Source organism: Halteromyces radiatus (genome assembly GCF_025201355.1).
Source record: "Halteromyces radiatus strain CBS 162.75 chromosome Unknown BX664scaffold_7, whole genome shotgun sequence".
Lineage (NCBI taxonomy): Eukaryota > Fungi > Mucoromycota > Mucoromycetes > Mucorales > Cunninghamellaceae > Halteromyces > Halteromyces radiatus.
The window spans coordinates 1,285,756-1,301,249 of NW_026251693.1; the positions used below are offsets into that span (position 1 = coordinate 1,285,756).

At 35.2% G+C, this 15,494-nt stretch overlaps 5 protein-coding genes across 5 annotated transcripts; 3 read left to right on the plus strand and 2 right to left on the minus strand.

Annotated features, from left to right (window-relative positions):
- Window positions 1-95: 95 nt before the first annotated feature.
- On the plus strand, window positions 96-4,340 carry BX664DRAFT_352421 (uncharacterized protein; the record flags this gene model as incomplete). Its single annotated transcript, XM_051547677.1, has 3 exons — window positions 96-107; window positions 189-1,799; window positions 1,908-4,340. 3 exons carry the CDS (start codon window positions 96-98, stop codon window positions 4,338-4,340), a joined length of 4,056 nt encoding a protein of 1,351 aa, XP_051397835.1.
- A 385-nt stretch (window positions 4,341-4,725) lies between these two features.
- Window positions 4,726-6,199, plus strand: BX664DRAFT_339978 (uncharacterized protein). The gene has a single exon (XM_051546736.1). The coding sequence runs from the start codon at window positions 4,825-4,827 to the stop codon at window positions 5,911-5,913; it is 1,089 nt and encodes a 362-aa protein (XP_051397836.1). The 5' UTR covers window positions 4,726-4,824; the 3' UTR covers window positions 5,914-6,199.
- A 1,131-nt stretch (window positions 6,200-7,330) lies between these two features.
- Window positions 7,331-7,729, minus strand: BX664DRAFT_246304 (uncharacterized protein; the record flags this gene model as incomplete). Its single annotated transcript, XM_051540255.1, has 1 exon — window positions 7,331-7,729. A coding segment is annotated over one exon (399 nt), but the record flags the coding sequence as incomplete, so codon positions are not given.
- Window positions 7,730-11,179: 3,450 nt separating this feature from the next.
- BX664DRAFT_388274 (uncharacterized protein) lies at window positions 11,180-12,787 on the plus strand. The gene is made up of 3 exons (XM_051549462.1): window positions 11,180-11,900; window positions 11,962-12,231; window positions 12,306-12,787. Exons 1-3 carry the CDS (start codon window positions 11,210-11,212, stop codon window positions 12,701-12,703), a joined length of 1,359 nt encoding a protein of 452 aa, XP_051397838.1. The 5' UTR covers window positions 11,180-11,209; the 3' UTR covers window positions 12,704-12,787.
- BX664DRAFT_190640 (prepro-carboxypeptidase Z) lies at window positions 12,749-15,196 on the minus strand. The gene is made up of 13 exons (XM_051540068.1): window positions 14,994-15,196; window positions 14,796-14,923; window positions 14,608-14,719; window positions 14,389-14,525; window positions 14,237-14,258; window positions 14,044-14,168; window positions 13,940-13,974; window positions 13,808-13,876; window positions 13,495-13,715; window positions 13,307-13,403; window positions 13,220-13,245; window positions 12,956-13,114; window positions 12,749-12,866 (listed from the first exon to the last, which is right to left on the minus strand). Exons 1-13 carry the CDS (start codon window positions 15,156-15,158, stop codon window positions 12,795-12,797), a joined length of 1,368 nt encoding a protein of 455 aa, XP_051397839.1. The 5' UTR covers window positions 15,159-15,196; the 3' UTR covers window positions 12,749-12,794.
- Between the last annotated feature and the right edge of the window lie 298 nt (window positions 15,197-15,494).

A 15,494-nucleotide genomic window follows, 5' to 3' on the forward strand; every position in this document is an offset into this window, starting at 1 on the left:
TTCATATATTTTTGTATATTTATCACCAATTGTACTCTTCTTTGGCCCTTAACGACCTTCTCTCTATACATATTTATATATATTTGAAATTCACTATGGATATCAAGGTAAATAAAAATTATATATATATATATATTATATCTCCTGTTTTCATCAATTACTTTTTATTTATTTATTTCTTTCTCTAGAATTCTACAAAACCAAAATCAACTATTGGATCTAAATTACAAAACAATCCATTTCTCTCAAAAGATCAATCCAATTCTGGTAGTCTTAACGACAACAATATGAAACAGACAACCACCAAGAAAATGACAACTACTCCTGCTTGGCTCCAACAAAAACAAGAATTCTCATCTTCAAAGCGTGCTTCTTTACAAAAAATGTCTCAGAAAGTATCTTCCAATCCGTGGAAGAAGACAAAGAATGATTCGACGACTACAAAAACAACTACCTCACAAACTTCCAAACTTGATCCTATCGGGAAATCTTCTACGGCAAAACCAGCAACATCATCATCACGACTTCCAACGTTATCTTCTACCTCTGCTAACAAAGTATCATCAATGGCTGCAGCTTTTGCTCCACAGTCATCCTCAACAACCAAGTCGCAGAAATCATCAGTTCCATCAACAAAGATACAGCAATCTTTATCTTTATCGTCTTCAGCATCAAAGACAAATATAAAGCAATCAGTTTCTCCATCATCAAATGCGAAGCAATCAGTTTCTCCATCATCAAATTCACAGCAATCATCCTCACCATCTTCAAAATTACAACAACCAGTATCTCGATCATCAAATTCACAGCAATCATCTTCACCATCTTCAAAATTGCAGCAACCAGTATCTCCATCAACAAAATCACAACAGTCAGCATCTCCATCAACAAAACCGCAACAATCATCGTCGTCATCAGCTCAGCCAAGGTACAAAACCACCAAAGATCTTAAGGAAGAAAAGGAATCAACCAAAATGGACGCAGGTTCGAAAGAAGCGATCGACCATACATCAAACTTGAGCTCAGCTAGACAGATAGTAAATGATACCTCAGATCGAAAGGCTAGTCCCCAAAAGGAAATGGAACAACGCACCGATACATCAACCAATTCATCACCACCACCGCCATCATCATCATCATCAGCATCAGCATCAGCATCAGCATCAGCATCAGCATCTTTGTCGGCAAAACATCGTCCTATAAGTATACTCGATACTTCTGAAAAAGAAGACAACAGTATTATCAATGCTACCCCTGAAAGTCGATCAATCTCCGAAAAAAAAGAAAAGGAAGAAGCAACTGAACAATCTCCAGCAACTGCCAACAGTGATACAACAATCTCCTGTAACACTACTACCACTACCTTACCAGCAAATTCAACTCATCCCAATATACCCTCATCTGTACCTTTATATTCAAAGCAAAATCCAAAGGAATCAACAACTGAATGTGATATCAACTTGGAACAGATATCCTTGCCCTCTACCGCTACTTCTATGAATCCCTTGGAATCATCATCATCATCATCATCATCATCAAGCAATCATTCAACATCATCTCCTTTATATAACCACAAGAACATATCAACAAAAAGTAAGACGGATAGTGTGTTTGGAATTTCCTTACCATGGTCTCAGCATGCTCGACAAGAATTACAGCATCAGAACGAATTACCGGGGGTTGGTCTTGATGTTACAAGCTATGATACCTTTGTTCAGCAGTTGGCCGTATCTCATGCTATATCTTCCTCCTTGTTTTTTCCTACTGTCTCCTTTGATTATGCTCAGAAATTGCAAAAGGTAATAATCTACATGAATGTATGAATTCTTCATTTATTGCAATCATAACTAACCTTTTTTTTTTCTATTTTTATTTTCTATTATATTATTTATATTTACAACATATAGAAATATCATGAATCTAGTGATCATATCGATATGATTGGTACAAGACTCTTAATGGAAACCAAAGCTCAAAGAATGATTTTGGCCATGCACAAACTTTCAAGTCATACTTTGCAATCCGAATCAGCATCATCAACAACAACATCATCATCATCGACAACGTTGTCACCTAAGGAACAAGAACAGGAACTTAATCGTTTGGATCAAGTGGATCGGCTGGTCGAGGAACTCATTCAATGGATGCATCGTGATTATTCAAAAAGGGAACAATATCTTCAACACTTGGCTGGTACATTGGCGAAGCAATGTAACTACTTTGAACAGATTAAACATCCTGTAGTAGACAATACGCAGCTAGCATCATCCTTACAATTTTCTACTACTACTACTACTACCTTGTCAACAACAAAAACGGCAGCAACAGCAACTACATCGACGACATCTTCAATGACTACCGATATGAACCATGCTTCAATGATCAAAAAGGAAACACAATGGATCACAAATATACGACACGAATTCATGAAGCTACTCGAACATCATTTTCCATCTATTTCATTACCTACGGTACATCAAGAGAAGGAACATCAGTCTATATCAGCAACTGCCATGTCGACATTTTCAAATTCATCATCATCTCACCCATACAATGATAAAAGTAATCGATCATCATCAATATCATCTTCATCATCATCATCATCATCAACATCGTCAACATCATCGTCATTATATGCAATAGAGCGCGATACTACTTTTGATTCAAACCGTACCAGTGTGACCAGCATGATGACGGAAGAGCAACAAACTTATCATCTTTATCGTCACCACCAAAGCATGCTCAATGAAATTTTGCAACTACTTCAACTATTAGACCAGCAGATGAATAAGTCTCTGACCATTATCGACAACAAAAGCAGAAACTATGATATGGATAACAAAGACGTGCTAGTAGATACAAAGAATGAAGTGGAAGATCTTAGGAAGGAAAAGCAACTCTTGACAGTGCAAATCTCTGAACTCCAAGAAAAATGGGATCAAGCACACAAACACAATAAACTATTAGCAGAGCAAGTATCTGAATGGCAAGAAAAATGGGAATATGAACATGTGAAGACTGTTCATCAGCTTACAACGGCATTGGAAGAAGAAAAACAAAAACATCAAAGAAACCAACAAGATAGTTGCATCATGACTGAAAAGGAAATTGCCGCACTTCAATTAGCTTTGGATCAAGAAAAACAAAAAACAGAAACATTGACTGTACAACTGAAGAACCAACATGAAGAAGATCAAGGCAAATGGGTGATCATGGAAAATGAAATGGATCAGCTGAAGAAAACTTTGGAACAACATGTTATGGACCTGCAGGCTCAGGTGACACAAAATCAACAACTCAAACAAGTCTCCCAGGACCGTGTGGATAGTCTCACCATGTCATTGGACAAGGAAAAACAGCAGACCATCGTTTTACAATCTCAACTGGATCAATGGCAACAAGAACAGGATTTATTATTGAATCGCTATTATCATCCACACGACAAGGATAATCATGACAAGGTGACGTTGGATATTGTACTAGGACAATTACAAAAGGAACGGGATGATGCACTATTGGAGACAAAGCAATGGCGGGTGAAAGCACAAGAACTTGAAACAAGGATCATGACGATGGAAACAACATTACAGAATGATCGAACGATGTCTAAAGTACAAGTAGCTTCGCTGGAATCGCAGTTACACAGTCTGGAGGAAGAACATCAACAAGAGAAAAAAGAAGCTTTGGCACAATTACAGGCAACTTTTGATGCACAAGAACTCCAATGGCAGAAACGATTGTCAGAGACACAAAATCAATATGCAGAAGCAACACAACATATCCAAACCTTGAAGCAACAAGTTGACAAACTCCAACAACAAGAAATGCATCACATGGCCAACAAAAAGAAGAAGGATGATGAAGATTGGCAACAAAAGTATCAAGATATGGTGGTTCGATTGGAAAAAGCACAAGAACAATTTACGATGCGTGAAAGTGGATACTTGTTACAATCAGCCAGTGTGGAAGCAGAATTAGAACAAATTCTCAAGGAATACGAACGTCTAACACGGCATATCACTGACTTTAATGCGGAAAGAAAGAAATACGAACAACAAATCAGCGACATGACACTGCATCAACAACGAACGGATCAACAACTAGCAGATTTGCAAGTCCAACAACTTGGGATGACGGATGGCCAGGGAACAACGATGACGTTACGAAAGGAGTTTAGACATCTGATGACACAAACCAAACTAGCACATCAACAACAATTGGAAAAGGAACAACAGTTACGAGCTGCTTTGGAACAAGAAAGAAGAGATGAAAAACAAGAATTAGAACGATCGCGATGGGATCGGGTGAATGTTAGTGTGCAAACTTGTTTTTTAGTATAGAATTATTTTAGTTAGTTAGTAGATCTTTCTATGATATTTGAAAATATACCGTTTGAATTGGAACTCCACAGAAAAATAAAATAGAAATCTTTTTTTTTTTTGTTTATGATCCACACTTTTTTTTTTATCTTTGTTGATTTCCAAAATGAGCATTAAACAAATGATGTTGTTTAACAAAAATGGGATAATCATTATTAAAGTTGTCTTTGTCTCCGTGGGAGCTTTTGATCTGATGATGCAATTTCATTGGTAGATGATTTCAAAGAGTTTTATCTAAACAAGTTGTTGGTGTAAAAAAAAAAAAATCTTAACGAGTCGTCAGCTGAGTTTTTATTCTTTTTTTTTTTTTTTTTTGTGTTAATCAAAAAGATCCTATCTTTTTTTTTTTTCTTTTCTTTTCGATTCTTTTCTTTTCTTTTCGTTTCTTTTTTATTTGATAAAAAAAAATATAATATTTCATACATATATTTATTTATTTTCATTGATGATGGCACCAGTAAGACAACGCTCTTTGACACGTTGTGTTCAATGTCATTCTTCTTTTCGACCACTGGTATGGGGTAGAGAAACTGGACAGGGACCAATGTGTGATACCTGTGGTGATAATCTTGATCGACTTTCATCTTCCTCTTTTGGCCGAAATTACGATAATGGTTTGGATGAAAAAAGCAAACTACAAACAGACACTTTATTGACTTGTGCCAACTGTCAAACTGCCTGTACACCTTTATGGCGAAGGGATGCCAATGGACAAACAATATGCAATGCCTGTGGATTGTATTACAAGTTACATAACGTGCATCGACCTGCTACTATGAAAAAAACAGTAATCAAACGACGTAAACGACTCTCAGATGAACAACAAGTCTCCAAGGAAGAACAACGTATGAAGAAGAAGAATGATCTAGTCATGGTGCGTATGGAACAACAACAACAACAACAACAACAATCATCATCATCATCATCATCATCTGTCATTTATAACAAACATACATGTAAACCACCTTCATCAACTACAGCCATTACTACTACTACTACTACTGCTTCCTCTTCTACTCATCCAGATTATCAGCGTATCAACAAAGATTTGGTACCTCCTTTATTATCACCTACATTACAACAACAACCACAAGATCATCTCTTATATTCATCAGACATCAAAAAGTCAATCAGTAATAATGACAATAACAAGAAGAGGAAACGACAAGAATTATCAGAAGAAATTGCAAGACTGACTCGATTATTATCAGATAAGGTACAAGAACTGACTGCATTGGATCAAGCTGAAGAAGAACAACAAGATTATGATAACGATGGATATCAACATGGAGATGAGGATCGAGTCATATCATCATCTTCATCTGTTTCATCATCATCATCATCTATTACACCAACAAACTATCCATGTACACCACCTACTCAAGAAAAAGAAGATCAAGAAGAAAAGGAAAATATTGCACAATCTTTATTATCATTAGCATCCTCACCTCAATCTCATCTTCGTTTACCACCCATTTCATCTATGTCTTCCTCCCTTTCCTCCCCTTCCTCCTCATTATTTGTTACTGTATAGAATAGATATTATCCGCTCCTTTTTTTTATTTATTATTATATCTAGATAGATCTTCCTTTTTATTTTATGTACCTAGTATAATATATATATATAGTTTTAAGTGAAACTGTTATATGTAGTAGTGTTTATGATGATTCTGACATTGAAAATAAAAAAAATTATACCATGCTCTATATGAAAAAGTTTGGAAACAGAAAAAAATCATCCGTGGAATGATACTGGACTTAATAATTACCTAATTTAGATGTTGTTCCCCTCTCACCAAATATCGTAACACAAAAAAAAAAAAAGAAAAAAGAAAAAACAATATCACTGATAAGATAATCATCTCCAATGATAATTGTTCTTTTTATCATTTTGAAGAGGAAAAAAAAATTAAGCTTTAAAAATAGAATCAAGAGTTTGAATGAATTGTATAGAAAAAAAAAAAAATAGAAAAAAAAAAATAAAAAGGGGGTGACTATATCGTTTTTTTATCGTTTGTTTATTAGTCCAAATAGATAATAAAATTACGGATGTTCCCGTCAGTACTGTTGAGAAAAAAAGGTTGGGTCAGCATACATGAAAATGAGCCTACAAAATAGAAATGGGACGGTTAGTATGAAATCACACAAGTGAAAGTGGATTCATCTTGCCAAATTGGGTCAACATGCACTTACCAGATATTTCCAAATAAGAGAGCCTTCAAATCCTCTTTTTTTTTTTTTTTTTTTTTTTTTTTTTTTTTTTACTTACAACGCAAGCGTTTAACCGTCGCGGATGTTTGTTATCCGGATTATTGTTGCAACCGAGAGAACACCGAAGGTCGAGATCCACCTTTGATAAAGTTCATCGCCAGAGAATGGATGTTACGAGCAGCGTTATGATCCCGTTGCCATACACGTCCACAACTTGTGCATGATTGGACGGCATGCAATTTAGATTCACCAACTTTTATGTTTTCCAAGGACTTAGTACCACAATTGCTGCAAACTTGACTAGTGAGATATTCATCGATGTTAGCCACTATCAATCTTCCTTGTTGTTCTGCCTTGCGAAGAAGCTTCCGAAAAATATTTGCTAGACCATGTATTTTCCCTCTGAACATGCGTCTTCCAAATGATCCATCCCCTACACATACGACAGTGGTTATATTGCTTGGTGTTTGACTGAAAGGAAGCTTTTTCCATTTGTTCCTAAAAAAAAAAAGGTGTTTGTCTATCTGTCCTCGATCCTACCAAAAAAAAAAAAAGATTACTTACAATTTTGGTTCCTTTGCTGTAGATGGAGCCTGTAGCTGATCATCAGATGAGGATGGTGGTAGTTGATCGTCAAAAGAGGATGGCGGTGGTGGACGTCTTCTTTTTCTTCGTGTCGTTCCATCTGTTCTAGTTCGAGCCATGACAACTGCTTCACTTGGATGATGATCAGGATCCGGATTGTATTTCTTGCCGCCATTAACGAAGATATTTATCCTTTCGTCTTGTACCTTTTGTTTCCCGATGTAATTGAGGAATCGCAGCCGTTGTATTTCAGTGCCATAGAATTGGACCAATTGAGGTAAAACATCAAGTAATCGTTCAATATACAATTGTATACCATCCATACTGCTTGTTTTGGGCGACGGTATTGAAGATTCAAGTCGATCGATATTTTGAGATTGTTTCGTTTCACAAATAGTGTTGTTCGTTTTCTTATATCCAGCTTTCACGTAATACTCTGCTGAGGAAAACTTTCGTACCTGGTGTCGTTCGGAAGGATCGCTATTGTCGACAGCCACGAAGACTTCAGTAACCCCAGGGTCTACCCCCCATACCTTGCATTCTTGCATATCTTCACTGGTAATATCGTCAATCGAAAGAGAAGGCAATCGGTCTTGATTCACTATTTTTTTGAAGGGAAAGGAGGTTGCATAGCCATCTGTCGTAAAACTGTTTTCGAAAATTCCATGTCTACTTCAATGAAACAAAACCAGATTAGTACTAGATCATTCTTCTCCTTTTTCTTACCTTTTAAGCTTCCGCAAGTCAAACATATTAAAATTCGGGTGAGGCTGGTTTGGTGGGATCGGTGTAGAAGATGGATTAGCCAAACGTCCTAGACCAAAATGCTTTAGTATTGTTCCAAGAGATTGATGATCGATGTGTATATATTTGCGTGTGAGTCCTGGAATGGGTATGATAGTGAATAGTCTTGCTTGCTGCTTTGTCAGATATACTGGTGGTGCAAATCTTCCTTCGCGAATCTCTGTTTGTGCTGTAGTAATGGCGTTTTGTATATGCATAATAGATTCAGCGCTGAAGCCAGCAGGTAATTTCTCTGGAATAAATCGTACACCTTCATTGATAATATTTGTAATAGCGCGAGTCAACGATGAGCGGCGGCGATGGTCTAATCGTGTCCATTCAGGCAATCCAGATAAAAGATGATATGTCCATGTGCGTTTTGCTTCATTCTGAGGTATGGCCGGTAGTTGAGAGTCTATTTGATTCCATTGTTCCATCTTGCGTAAGATATCAAACATGACAGGTAAGAAAAATTCTGGGTAGGAGGAGATTGTTGCAGTCGTAATAGATTTCGCTGAATGTACAGGATTTGGTATTTCAAGGTCCAGTTGTGTCATACCTATACTTCCTACACTTGAGGCTGGAGACGGGATGTCCATTGGCTCCGGGAGTGGGTCTGTCGATGAGCTAGCTATAGACGAGCTACGAGATGCTTGTACACTTCGACGTCGAGCTTCTTCCGTAGTAATCAATTCATGTATATTGTTCCATTCGGTACTTGCTTCATCCATGATGGTCAACAGTGATTCATTGAGCTTGTCGTCAATAGCTGGATCGTATTCAATTTCTGGCCAAACTGGAGGGAACTTGTCATCATTGACGGTGGATTGGTAAACAAAGTGAGCAAAATGCATAGCATGATTTTGTGCCAGTTCCTACACACGAGGGAAAAAAAAAAAAAAAGAGAGATGAGAAGGAGAAGATTTGTACTGATTTGCCTTTACTCTTCTTGTAGATATACTTACAGGAATCATGCGTCGAAGGCGGCCTTGTAAATATGCTATATAGAATCCATCAAAATTTTCGACAACATGAGAAAGGAGATGAGTTGAATAGGTTTGTGCTGTTGAGGATAGAATACCACTGAAAGCAATTGGAGATCGACCAATAGGGGAGGACACCTTTTCACATCGTGCCAGAGGAAATTGCTGGATAAATCGACGAAACACAAAATTGATATTATCACGTGTTGCAGCATCGAAAGTCGACTGATTGGTGAATTTGCCACCTAGTAGTAACTGGAAGATACCATAGAAGAAAGCTTGTTGAAAGAAACATGAGAGCAAAGGTAACCCGGCATCAAGACGATATGTGAAGAAATATAATAAAAAGAGATGACCCTTGATCACAAGTTGGCGATTGAAGTCCACAACAGTTTCCACACCTTGAACAAACTGAGTCTTTTCGTCATCGGTCATATCTAGGAGTAAACCATACAGGCCATGTTTGATCGTGTGAGTTCGGAGAGGAGCACCAGAAAGTTCTTCGTTCTTGACCTTTTGTCGTTTTTTCTGATCAGGACATAAATTACTTGAGGAGCGTGAATGAGTTTTTGCCAATTCATGACGCCCAGCAGCGATACATGTGGGACACGGTTTGCGATTTGGGTTTTCTAGTTGAAGAGCTTCTTTTCGACCTTGGTTGGCAGTTTGCTTTTCTTTCTTTTCGTCCTTAGCCTGGCGTCGTTTGGTAGTCTGTTTAGAAATAGCTTTTTTCTGTCGCTTGTTCGCTACCAAATAATGGGAAAATTAGTAAATGATATTAGCTGATTCAGAAAGAGAATTATAAAAAGTAACATACCTGGTTGTTCATCGTCTGTATCAGCATCTTGCTCTTGTTGCAGTAATTTTTGTTGTTTTTGTAGTTTTTTATTTCTGATGAAATTTTGTACGGTACGTGCCATGATAGATATAAAGATAAGAGAAAAAAAAAAAAAAAGACTGAAATACAGCATGATCTTGGACTCACTTTTTCGCGGAGTTGGCCCACATTGAAAAACTTGACCCAATTAAAATTCATTTGACCCATTTCCATTTTGGTGACCTATGTAATTAAAACTTCCCTTTGGCTTAACCAACGCACCTCCTACCTTTCAACGACTAATGGATTCTATCTTGGTTGTTTCTCATTTATCACGCCAACATGTAAAACTTAGTTTAAGAATTAGTATAAAAGTAACTACTCTAAAAAATTTTCCCGTCAGTAAAAAAGAAATCGGAGATGAGGTTCTTGTTATCTATTTTTGGACTGATAAAAAGAAGAAGAAGAAAAAAAAAAAGACGACTATACATAACTGTGATGATAAGGAGAAGGATAATGGTGATATTAATACTTTTTTTTAAAAAAAATTTTTTTTTTTACTCTATAATTACAATGATAACCTATAAATTTCAAAAAAAAAATTCAAGATTTGTTTTATATTCTGTTCATATTTGGTACAATGATGATGACGATGATGATTTTAGAGCGAGAAAGGTAAAGTTTGCTTGCCCACTTGTATGCAGTAATAAAAAAAGATATGGAATAGAACTTTTGAATTTTACAACCGAAAATTGCCTGATGAAATCAATAAAAACCTTTGATTGCTCATTGTACATTCAATGACAAGATATAAGGGATAAAATGGGATTAGATATGATATTAAACTACTTTTTTGAGAGGCATCTAATGGTCATTTTATTGGATGATGGTCATTATTGAATGAGATATGTTGACATTTTATTTTTTCAATTTACCCTATAAATTGTGAGGCAAGATATAAATTGTTCTTAAGACAAGTGAAAGAGCATGTTTTCATCTACGTTCAGTCTCGATTTGATGTGATGATGATGATTTTTGAGCGAGTTACAGAAATATAAAAACGACTCTATACATGTAGTGTAAAAATAATGGTTTGAATATTGAAATCAATGAAGTTACTAAAAGGAAAAAAAAAAGATGAATAGATCAAAAAGACGGAGGGGTGAATGCGACTATAAAAACCCTTCACGAATTAATACCCTAAAATTCAAGCTTTTTTTTTTAAGAGAAATCCTTATTAATTTGATCAACTCGGTTTGATGATTCTCTATCATGTTTGGATGATCACCACCTATGTCCTCCTTTCAAAAGGGCTTGAGGGATAAAAAGCTGTCTGGATTTCAACTACTGTGTCTTTTTTTTTTTTTTTTTTTCGCACTCTCCAGCATTTTTTTTTTTTTTTTTTGACCTCGATTTATTTCTTTTTTTCTTTTATCTTCTTCTTCATCATCATGACACATATTTCATGCTTTGTTACAATACATATTGAAGAAAAGGAAAAAGAACATTTACAACAATTATTACAAATACCTTTGGAATTCATCAATCAACAAGAACAAATAGCAACTTTGGATAACGAGCGTCTATATCTTGTATGGGACCAACCGGATTCTCTTTTACTTGTTATCACTTCTTCGTCGTCAACCCGTTACAATATACATGATGAAAAGGACATACAACTCTTGGTTTGTCAACTAGTATCTCTCTCAAACAATCTAGATAAATCTTTTGAAGATAAACCAAAGGAACACGCTCTCTATCTCGATCTACCGTTATTGAAACTGAACCACAATGATATAGATAGATTACGCCAAGCTATTGTACAGTGTCTTCATGACAGATGCTCATTAACTGTCTTGTTGGACACTACTGCTATTCCCTCCTATTCGTCATCATATTCCCGCTATTCAACAACAACCACAACAACAACAACCACTTGGTCTATTCAAACTGAAGAACAATGGAAAACATGGCAAGCTCTAATAGGCGAACTATACATAACTCAAGCCCAGTTGACTTATTCCCACCATCAACCTCTTTTTGATATGACTGTTGTCTTTCTTCCATTTGTACGTCGTGAAACAGAAAAGGCGATTCCCTCCACATTGTCCAATATTGATACAATATTTGTAACAAACCAAGGCAAGTGAATCCACTCTTGTATCTTTATATTTATTATGATTAACATTATTTTTTATAATAGATACCTCATTGATCAAGACTTGGAATGAAGAACGACAACATTTTGGTTATCCTCCATTAACAGTGAAACAAATGGAGTCTACATGCGAAAGCAGTAACAATGATAATCAAAAAGGAATTGAGAATAGGACGAACAAAAACGAAGAAGAAAACCATCGATTTGAAAGGGTAATAGTGGGTGGCACATTTGATCATCTTCATGCTGGACATAAGATACTATTGACCATGGAAGTACTATCCTCGACAAAATCTGTTGTGGTGGGCGTTACTGGTAAGAAATAAAAGAAAAATAACAATAATCTTTGGTGTTGATCTTTTTTTTTTTTTTTTTTATGTGCATTTTAGATGATGCAATGTTGGAATCCAAGAAATATAAGGAATGCATGGAATCGATTGATGAACGAATTGCAAACGTACGACAATTTTGTGAAAGGATACGACCGGATTTGATCTATGAAGTGGTACCTATCTATGATCCATATGGGCCGACAATCACTGATCCAACGATAGAACTTTTGGTATGTTCTGTTGAAACTTTGAAAGGTGGTCATATGGTCAACGAGGAACGACAAAAGCGACATTTCCCACTCGTAGTATTATGGGTGATTGATGTGATCTCGGCAGCTTCTCAAGAAATTGGATTGGATGATGAAAATAATGACAAAGATCAATGGACTAGCAAGATTAGTAGTACTTGGATCAGACAATATCTATCAACACAGGGCAATGATAAGAAAGACTAGACTAGCTAGTGTTTTATTCTTTATTCTTTTATCTTTTTTTTTTATTTTTATATTTTGAAATAAAACATATATTGATAAGAAATCATCATCATCATTGGATGGGTTTGTTGTTGACATGATCAGTAAACATTTGTAATGCTGCTACAGGTTGATACCATGGAACCTAGCATAATCAAAAAAAAAAAAAATATTGAGGGTTATATTTATAGACATTAGATTGTGTTCATGTATATATATCGATAATCAACTTACTTCATGACCGGCTTCATAAACACGGACAAAAGTCAAATTACCACCAGATTGAACTTGACCCACTTCTTTGCCACCGACATTCCAACCTTTCAAAGAATCACTTTGATAATCTTTACTTCCATTGAAATCCAATTGATCGGCCCATGCATAGTTACCATACTATTTATTTTTTTTTTTTTAAGAAAAAAAGAGATATTAAACAAAAGTCGTCTTCCAAAATCAAATAAAAGTAGTGATCGTATTTTTTTTTTTTTTTGTGCTTACCCAATTGCAAATATAATCAGCATCACCTAAAAAAGAGAATGGTTGTTTAATGTCATGCTTATAATTTTTGTGAAAGATGGATCTTACCAGCATATAGCAATACGCGTACACCATTGTTCAATAAATCGGCCACGTTGGGTGCAAAGTTCTTGATATCATCCACAGTACTACCAAATTTGGCTCCCTATGACGGATGAAGCCCCACCAAAAAAAAAAAAAAAAAAGAAAAAGGAGAGATCAATGGAAAAGAAAGGTGTAAAAAGATGATAACTTACTGCAGAATTGGAACATTCTTGATAAGATCGGGTGGCACCAATGGTGGATCGAGTGGATGCAGAGTTCAAAAATTTGATATATGTGCTAGGAAGACTGTCACTGGTACGAACATCATAATAACTTTTACCAGAGTTGTCGTAAACGCCTTCCACATTGGTACCACAGAAATCATCGGCATTGGCACAATCATCGAGGCTGCCAGAATCATAACATTGTTGAGCTAAAAAAAAAAAAAAAAGGGGAAGAAAAAACGGATGATCTGTCAGTCTTTTTTTTTTTTTTTTTATGTACATAAAATTTTCATATGCTTACCTAATTTGACACATTGAGGTAAACTAGCGTTCATTTTTTGACAATCACTATCAGAAAGAACAGAACCATCTAAGAATAGAAATCAGTCTTTTGTACCATACCTGATGATGATTTTTTTTTTTTTTTACTTACAAGATGAATCACATGCCATTTTTTCATAGTATTGACTAGTAGTAATTGAAAAAAAAAGAGTCATTGAGAATCTCTAGAGGGAATTAAAAGCTTGTTGAACTTACTATTGAATCAATGGATCAGTGAGACCATTGCCAACACCGATGGATTGCAAGTTGATAGGAATGCTCTTGGATGATGAAGACAAACCTTGGTTTTGTTTCAATACGTAATCAGCGAAGGAAGGAATCTAATTGTTTAAATAGCATAAAAGGAATGAGCTTTCTATTGGATATTCATATTGAAGGAATTTCTTACGTAATGTCCACCATAAGATTCACTAAAAAAAAATATAAAAAAAAATAAAAAAGAAGAAAACAAAATAGAAAAAAAAAATGATTAGATACATGATACACGAATATATGATAATTGAATGTAGGGATGATGAATAAAATGAGAAGATGACATACCCAAAGAAGTGGAAAGGTAACTTTTGATACTTGGGGAAGGCTTCGAAGAATAATTGAATCATGTTGTAGGCCAATGGAGCGGCTTCAGCAGTGGAATGTACGTTATCAGCACCGTAACTGAATCCGACATTGGAAGGCTAATAAATAAATAAATAAAAAAATAAAAAAAAATTGTAACCTTGATCCAAAAAATTTTCAATGTTGCACTTGTGTACTTACTTGATCGAAGAAGAGCATATTAGAGACTTGATTCCAACTACCTTGATCATTATAGATAGCTTGAGAACCATCATTATTGACTCGACATGGACCTAATTCTTGCCATAAACCACTTTGAGAAAAAAAAAGAAGACGTTAGGAATAAAATAAAATTAAATAAAAAAGAAAGATGATCATTAAATACTTACATCATTGAAGAACATCCAGGTCCTCCATTTAACCACACAGTGAAAGGAGCACTATCGGGATTTTGTCGACTTTCAAAGAACCAGAAGAAATAATGTTCATTAGTGCCGACATTTAAATAACCAGAGTACTAATTAAAAAAAAAAAAAAAAAAGAGTGAGATCAAATAGTTTTATAATGATGATTAATGATGATTTTACTTGAACCACAGTTTCATCACATAGTTTGGGTTGTTTGTATGTCAAAGTATGATTGGCAATATTTTGACTGACAAAGGTTTTGGTACCAAGATTATTATCAATTTTGGTGGGTAATGCAAATACGGTACCTAGAACGGCAACAATACTCAAGAGTGATTTCTTCATGATGATTATATATATATAAAAAAAAAATAAAAAAAAAAAAAGGTGAAAAGAAAGAATGATAAGAAATCGGTCATTCATCCATATTTATATTTTTTTTTTTTGAATTCTAAATCACTCATTATTTTAATTTTTTTAATAATACTTTGTGAATTGGTGGCACTTGTACTAAGGTGTAGTATTTCATATTCATTTTCATATTAATGACAACTTAACAAAACGTTAAAAAGTACAGAAAGCATAAACTGGAATGCAAAAACAAGATTGTTTAATATCAAATGATAATACATTTGGGAACACAAACTGCCTTAATATAGAGTATATACCTTTATCTGGTTA

Bases quoted from the DNA above. Each gene is read 5' to 3' on its own strand.
- BX664DRAFT_388274 (XM_051549462.1), top strand. From the start codon at position 11,210: ATGACACATATTTCATGCTTTGTTACAATACATATTGAAGAAAAGGAA. The intron at 11,901-11,961 runs GCAAGTGAATCC...TTTTTATAATAG, and splicing joins AATATTTGTAACAAACCAAG to ATACCTCATTGATCAAGACT. The intron at 12,232-12,305 runs GTAAGAAATAAA...TGTGCATTTTAG, and splicing joins TGTTGTGGTGGGCGTTACTG to ATGATGCAATGTTGGAATCC.
- BX664DRAFT_190640 (XM_051540068.1), bottom strand. From the start codon at position 15,158: ATGAAGAAATCACTCTTGAGTATTGTTGCCGTTCTAGGTACCGTATTT. The intron at 14,720-14,795 runs GTAAGTATTTAA...TTTTTCTCAAAG, and splicing joins CCTGGATGTTCTTCAATGAT to TGGTTTATGGCAAGAATTAG. The intron at 14,259-14,388 runs GTATGTCATCTT...ATTTTTTTTTAG, and splicing joins TTACCTTTCCACTTCTTTGG to TGAATCTTATGGTGGACATT.
- BX664DRAFT_339978 (XM_051546736.1), top strand. From the start codon at position 4,825: ATGATGGCACCAGTAAGACAACGCTCTTTGACACGTTGTGTTCAATGT.